At 30.6% G+C, this 7,593-nt stretch overlaps 1 protein-coding gene across 2 annotated transcripts in view; it reads right to left on the bottom strand.

The window, feature by feature from the left end:
- LOC112515894 overlaps positions 1-5,305 on the bottom strand; it is a 21,602-nt gene extending 16,297 nt beyond the window's left edge. Inside the window, exons 1-5 of one of the 2 annotated variants that reach the window (XM_025122854.1) lie at positions 4,981-5,305; positions 2,602-2,795; positions 2,037-2,070; positions 1,339-1,949; positions 843-1,254 (exon numbers count right to left, since the gene is read on the bottom strand). In XM_025122854.1, the coding sequence (XP_024978622.1) occupies positions 973-1,254; positions 1,339-1,949; positions 2,037-2,070; positions 2,602-2,795; positions 4,981-5,305 (1,446 nt within the window). In that variant the 3' untranslated portion in view covers positions 843-972. Of the gene's footprint in view, positions 1-842; positions 1,255-1,338; positions 1,950-2,036; positions 2,071-2,601; positions 2,796-4,980 lie in introns of those variants that run through there. The other variant, XM_025122857.1, reaches the window with a different exon arrangement.
- Positions 5,306-7,593: the final 2,288 nt, after the last annotated feature.

Genomic DNA, 7,593 nt, shown 5'->3' on the forward strand with positions numbered 1-7,593 from the left:
TTTTGTAATAATACTATTTTAGTATTATGAGTATGATGATGTGGATTATATGTATTTGAGATGTGAGGGTTGTTACATTACTAGAGGATTTTCTCCATCAATCATAAATTTATAAATATTAAAAATGAAAGATTTGTATTAAAAAATTAAAAAAATCACAAGATCAATATTAAAAATGAAAAAATCACAAGATTTTATGGATTTTGTAACTCTCAATTAATGATATAGAAGTTACAATTTCTTTTTACCCAGTGAAGATCCTAATCCTAAGATGGATTGTGATGGGTCTAAAAGGTTTATAAAGTTAACAAAATAATTTGGGTTAACATTTGAACTAAGCTCTATGTGTGTGTGTGTGTGTATATATATATATATATATATGTGTGTGTGTGTGTGTGTGTGTGTATATATGTGTGTGTGTGTATATATATATACTGAGAATTATGTGAGACAAGACTATTCGTTAGACACGATTTTTACACTTACAATTTTATAACAAAATGTTGTGAAGGTAAAAAAAAGCCATTTCACAGCAAAAACATTGTAAATGTTACCTTCACAGTGTTTTGCTGTGAAGTTTTAAGTGTAAAAATCGTGTCTCACGAAAACAGTCTATTCTCACATGATCCTCAGTATATATATATATATATATATATATATCTATGAATAAGTTTATTGACTTATTTTAATTCATAAAAACGTAAGATTTGATATGTGTAATATATCCTTCTATGATACTTTAGTATCCAAAACATGCTTAATTCTAATTATTTTTTTGGTTCCAACATAGCTAGAAACGTCAACGTTTTGTTAAAAGCACCAACATTTTCAAACACAAAAAGATACACCTCATGGGTTAATTTAATAACACTCATTTTTATTAAAAGCACAAACATTTTATTTTGAAAATACATAATAACACGTTTTATAGCATTTTCTTTAGTACAGATTTGTTTTGTCCCGAGGTATCGCTTATTTGACTCCGTTGATTGCGTGATCCGTAGATGAATACTTGAATAGTTCCGGTGATCCAAGCCTTGTAAGATTAACGTAATCTTGTGGACCGTGAGCTGGCAATCCTGCAATCAGAAGTCCAAAAACTCTCAAACCTCTACAAGAAAAGGTTTCACAGTACTCCGGCCCATCTTGGTAATAAATAATGAAGCTCCTCAACAACTCCCAGACTGCGTTTACAAACATGGGTATTATAGAAAATAACGAGAAGTAGTTCTTATTCGGCTCTTCGGGGAGTACCTACACGGTAAATCGAACAAATAGTGATTAGTTTACATTACACATTTTGTCACAAAAGTTGATCAAGGTGGATGATGTGATTACCTGTCCCTTATAGAAGCTATTGTAATAATGGCAGCCACCAAAATGTTTGAACAGTTGATCAGAATTATCAAAGGGGACTCTAGGCACCAAATCATTGCAATAAACAAACCTATGGTACCTCAATCCATGAGTTACCAACACTTCTTTCATGTATTCACCAAATTTGTGATCTCCAACCCTAGGTTGTCCAAATGTATACACCCCTTCGAGTTTAGATAGCAAATCATCCTCCTTATGGTATGCCAAAATGGCCGGAAACACTGTTGCTAATGCTGCTCCCAAACTATGGCCTGTTACCAAGAATTTGGCGTCTGGGTTCTTTTGAAGACGTTCCTTGAGCCTCTCTCTCATGGCATAGTAAGCATAGGGTTTTTGTTCGTCTGCCTGGATGTCTTTAGGCCATCCTTGGCTCTTTTGCAACCCTAAGGCTTTCAAGAAACCAGCATGGACCTTGCCTATCGTAGGGAGGTGGTACCATGAAAGATCTACGTCAGAGGACCAATCTTTAGCGTTGAAAGGTGACGTGCCTCTGAAGGAAACACCTATAAGCTCAGAATCCCCAGTTTTATCGCTCCACATGAAACCTTGTGTCGTGTAATCCTCTTCATAATCTAATATAAATTTAAGCAATTCAAGTTTAGTTCCTTAACGACATGTTTTATAACAAAGGAAAGATTCATCAATTCATGAGTAATTACCGTTCCAACAATTGAAGAATTCCAAAAACTCCATCTGAAATAAAGGTAGTTAAATTGTTACATACGTTAGGTCTCCACTGGCATAGTTATTTAATTTAATAACACAATACAACAAAAACGGCTTTATAAGTTGCAAAAAAAGTAAAATGTCTTTAGAGACTGCTTTCATAAAATTTAACTTTGTAAGGCCAAATAATTGTTCGATTTATGTAAATTGTTACCATAAGTTGATGGAACGATTTTAGGCGTCCTAACAAATTTAATATAAATAGTAATACATCGTCACATTAGTTTTATATAACATTATTAGAAAAATATCATGTCTTAATAAGAAATCTATTAATTAAAAATGTCTTATAAAATAGCTAACAGGACATATTATTCCAATGTGTTACATAACTTGTTAGACTGCCTAAATAGTCATAAATCCTATCGTGACATTTATATGTATCGTAAAATTCTTTGGTGCTATAAAACAGTGTACTCGGATATTTAGACATTTTTGGGTTGTATAAAACTGATTATGTTGTAATGACAATCACATAAGTTTAACTGCTATATATACCTTCCAATGTTTCTCGACTGTGTCTTTGATATAAGCTGGGTTTTCATATGCAGATTTAGCAGCCATAACGGCGAGTGCGCTTGTGTATCTGGCATCTTCATGCTTAATTTTGCTGTCTAAATTTCTTCGAATATCCCCCAACCCAACTGCAGACAAATATTCCGGCGACGTTCTATCAGGTAGCACCAGTTTTCCTGCATTGCCTCCATGCACACATTAGTATCAAATAAAATAGAAGCAATGATCAATGGGTGCAAATGATGTGAGTTGAACTCGAGTATTGAGATAATCGACTCGAACTCGATATCCTTTTCTCAAGCTCAAATTCGACTTCAAAACACGCTAGTAGTTAAAACTAAAGTTGACTCGAACTCGATTGTAATTTTTTGAACTCCGAAGTCGTTTGAAGCTCGAACCAAACTCAAACTCAAACTTGAATCAAGTTTGAATCCGAACCTACCTCACCCATTAAAATTTATGGAATTTTTCTTAAAAAACTTAAAAGTGTTCTCTTAAACTTTATAAAACTAAATGGATACACCTTAAACTTGACCGTAAAAAAGACAAATTTACAAACATTTTAATATGATGTTCTTATTAATTTATCTTCATCACATGTTCATATTTTATTTGAAAAGGGAAAGGTTCGACAATTGGATGCACGTATACCGAATTTAATACAACAATTTTTTTAATACAAAGTTAATTTCACACGTGCCACTGTGCCAGTATTTGTTTTAAAATCTTACTAACAAAAAAAACTTCATAATTTTTTTCTGAACATTAAGGTTGGGTTCATTTGAGATCAAATTGTTTTTGTGAGACTCGAGAGACTATTTTATTACACTTGAAACTTTACAGCAAAATACTGTGAAAGTAAAAAAAATTAGAACCTTCACAAAAATAACATTGTGAAGGTTATCTTGACAGTATTTTGTTGTGAAATTTCAAGTGTAAATAAGTTGTCTCACGGATCTTACAAAAACAAGTTGGTCTCACATGATCTCACGTGTATCTATGTATATATATCGAAAAATTCAATATTCTAAGGTGATATAAAAAAATGTTCCTCGTCTCAAGTTTAAAATGCAAATTATATAGTTCAATAAAATCATAATATTTTTTTTATATAACGTTGTTATTATCTAAACAGTAAATAAAGACAGTTGACGAAAGCAGCAGACGTTAATTTAAAAAATAATACACTTGGATAAGATTTAATAATAAAAACATATCACGTGTTTATATTTTATATTAATTTTGGACTATCTATCCATTATATTTAGGAAAACAAAAAGTGTCAAACTTGTAGTTATTCATGCCTTACAGTTGGGCTTTTAACTTCAAGTGTGAAAGAGTTTCGACACCACACCAACATAGTTTTAGACCACACAATGTGCATAAATTCACTAATTTACACCAATTTCATTCTCATAAATTCACAATCTTCTGAATCAACCATTTGATCAATTATATATATATATATATATATATATATATATATATTAGAAAAGGTACTCGTGCAATGCATCAAGACACATCCTGATTTCAACCTTTTATTTTATTCTTTATTTACATCGATATAATATGGTTTTATGTGGTTTTGAGAAAACGATAATATTTTTATTTTTGAATAAAATATCATAAAATTTTGAAAAAACTATATCAATATTAGTATCAAATTAACTGTTTAAAATTTTTTGTTTTTTGTAATTTCTTTAATTCAAATTTCTTATTATAATTTAATTTAACATAACGATAATAATTTTTTTGTAATTTCTTTAATTCAAATTTAACATAACGATAATATAAAGATAATAATTAAGTTTTCTGTTAAAACTTAATGATTGTCCTAATTATATTTTAGATTTTTTATATTTAAAATGAGATGTTTATCTTGTATTTGATTATATTTATCTGCAGTTAGTTACACAAGTTCAAACATGGAGCTTTAATAAGTTGTACTTACGCACAATTTACTTGTAATATTGAATTTTAAGTAATATGCATCAATAAACAATACTTCATGCATGAAAAAATAGTTTTTAAGAGTGTTTGTCAAATACTCTATAATTATTATAGATATATAGAGAGAGAAGGGGGGGGGGTTGTTTACGTTCACATATAACTAGGGAACATAATCAAACCAAGAAACAAATCAAATCTTGATCCAACGTTAATTAATTATTTATCACAATTAAACAAGAACGTGGCAAATTAATTAAGCTCTCATGAATCTCAATTAGGAGATGTTATGAAATCCCAAGGTTGGACTCATGAAAAGAAATGGAGATATATATATATATATATATATATATATATATATATATGATGATAGAAATGGAAGAATTAAAGAACGAAGGAAATGAAATAATGAACCTGTAATGAGATTTAGAGGAAGCTTGAGAAATCCGCCATTGCGATCGAGAAAGTTGGGCACGAATTCGATCACGGATCCAAGCCAAAGCAACGGTTTGTAAAGCAAATGAAGAATCTTCTGAGCAACAATGGATATGAAGATGATGAAACGACGCGAAAAGCTTCCTTCGACAGTTCCAGCTGGACAGTCGATAAACTTCCTGTTTCCGATGTTCTTAGAGATCAAAAGCATAAAAAGATCCCATAATCCTACGTCTTTAGGGCTTAGTAGCAGATAATCTTCACAAAATGATTTGTCGCATGTTTTCTTAGTGGCAGCTGCCATGGCTGACCACTGGTTTAAGTTTCTTTGTATGGAGGGTTTTTGAGTGAAGTTGAGGAAGATGTGTAGAAAGTGAGTAATTGTTTGGTTATTTATGGACGACTAATCATGGTGGTTGGTGTAACAGTATACACTAACATTAAAAAAAGGAAAATCATCAAAATATACTTAGATATATTAACAAAATAACCAGTTTTTCATGAAATTACCAAAATATACACACGGATCGTCCGGGGGCGATCCCCTTAATTTGACTAAGAAAGTACAAAAAATATTATAAAATATCATTTTTGGTGGGTCTCACATGCATTCCCAAGAGTACAAGCCTCGTTAATATATCGGGTATATTTTGGTCATTTTGATGATTTTTCCTTAAAAAAAATGACAACTATTAATTATTATTTGACATGATTAAGTTAATGGGTTTTTAATTAAGTTTGATGGTTTTTATGTGTAGAATTATTTGTTTATTGATTTTTGAAAATAAATGAAGGATATGTTATTAGTCAAGAAATTTGTTGACTACTAATAATGAGAAATAATTGCACAAATTATATATATATATATATATATATATATATATATATATATATATATAGGGTTGGGTTCACGTGAAACCAAAGGTTTTTCGTGAGACTCGTAAGACCAATTTATGTTTATTAATCAACTTTATAAGCTAATGATTTAATGGTCTAAAGTTGCACAGTGGCAATTTTGTAATTATTGAAAAGTCTCGTGACAATTTTGTAATTATTGAAAAGTCTCGTGACAATTTTGTGATTATGATTGTTCATATTGTAGATCTAATCCAATGTTTAATAACTGGTCTTACGGGTCTCGCGAAAAACCCTTGGTCTCACATTATCCCAAGTTTATATATATATATATATATATATATATATATATATGTGTGTGTGTGTGTGTGTGTATTTCTATGTGTTATGGGGTGTTTGGTTCACAGAATGTTTAGGTATTGTACATAATTATCATTTATCCCCGAGTTATATGTTTAAAAAAAGTAAAACAGAAAACACGGCCTTAAAAAATAACGTGTCGTCATGCGTCAAAACACGCTATAATGCATTACAATGGAAGTCAATCCTTAGAGTGGAGCCACAAGGGTTAACGTGGAGGCGGAGCCAAACTTCGATTCCATAACGGTTTATTTAGAACCATGATAAGAACAAATGTCCTAGTAAAAGATGGGTTTATAGGACATTTTATAAAAGAGTTCCTATAAAATAGGTAATGTGACGCATTATATTAAAAGTGTCCTAAAAATCGTGTTAAGGCACCCAAAAACATTCTATATAACCCAAATGAATTACTGTAAAATTAAGGCCATGTTTGACAAACTAGCTAATGACCAATAAACTAGTTGATTAATTAATCATGTTAATAAAATTTTGTTGATAAGTTAATTGAGAAATGTAAAATGACCGAAAATAACATGTTAAAAAATTAGTCAATTCTAAGATTTTATAATATAATTAAAACAAATTACTAATAATAAAATATATTAATTAATACAAATCGGTTGGTAACAATAATTAAATAATATAATATATTAATTAAATTATATATTTGCGTAATATAGATAATGTTTCATTAAACTTATAACTATATAAATAAGATTTTTGCATTAAGTTCAAAAAATAAAATAGCTTATAATTACTAAACATAACTTAAATTATATCTTTTAGCCGAAGGACTAACAGTTAAATTTTTTAAGAGATTTATAAAACAAAACCAGGGATGGATCCATAATTTTTTTTAAACAGTGGCACTATTTGACCATAAGAAAAAAAAATATAGGAAGTTTTTTTTCAAACGATGATATGGTTTGACTATAAGAAACAAATATACGGAATTTTTTTCAAACTGTGGCATCATTTGACTAAGAAAATGACACTAACATAATTCGGACTTGGGTGTGAGGTGGCATAAAAGCCTTGCAAACCAACTCTACCAAGTAAAACTTGTTCTTATTGTAGTTTAAAAATACATACGGTAACACACAACAAATTAATACAATTAATATGGTTGCATCGTTCACGAAACCTAATTTTTTTACCCTTCGACGAAGAAATAATATGCCACCTGTACCACATACCTAGTTCTTTCCATGTAGGGGTGAACACGGGTTGGGTTGGGCGGTTTATGACGTTTTTTCAACCCAACCCAATTACGGCGGTTTGAAAAATCTCAACCCAACCCAACCCATTCAAAAGTATAACCCAACCCAACCCAACCCAACCCTTGCGGGTTAGGGCGGGTTGGGTTGGGTTGGC

Source organism: Cynara cardunculus (assembly GCF_001531365.2).
Source record: "Cynara cardunculus var. scolymus isolate 2C chromosome LG 7, CcrdV1, whole genome shotgun sequence".
NCBI lineage: Eukaryota > Viridiplantae > Streptophyta > Magnoliopsida > Asterales > Asteraceae > Cynara > Cynara cardunculus.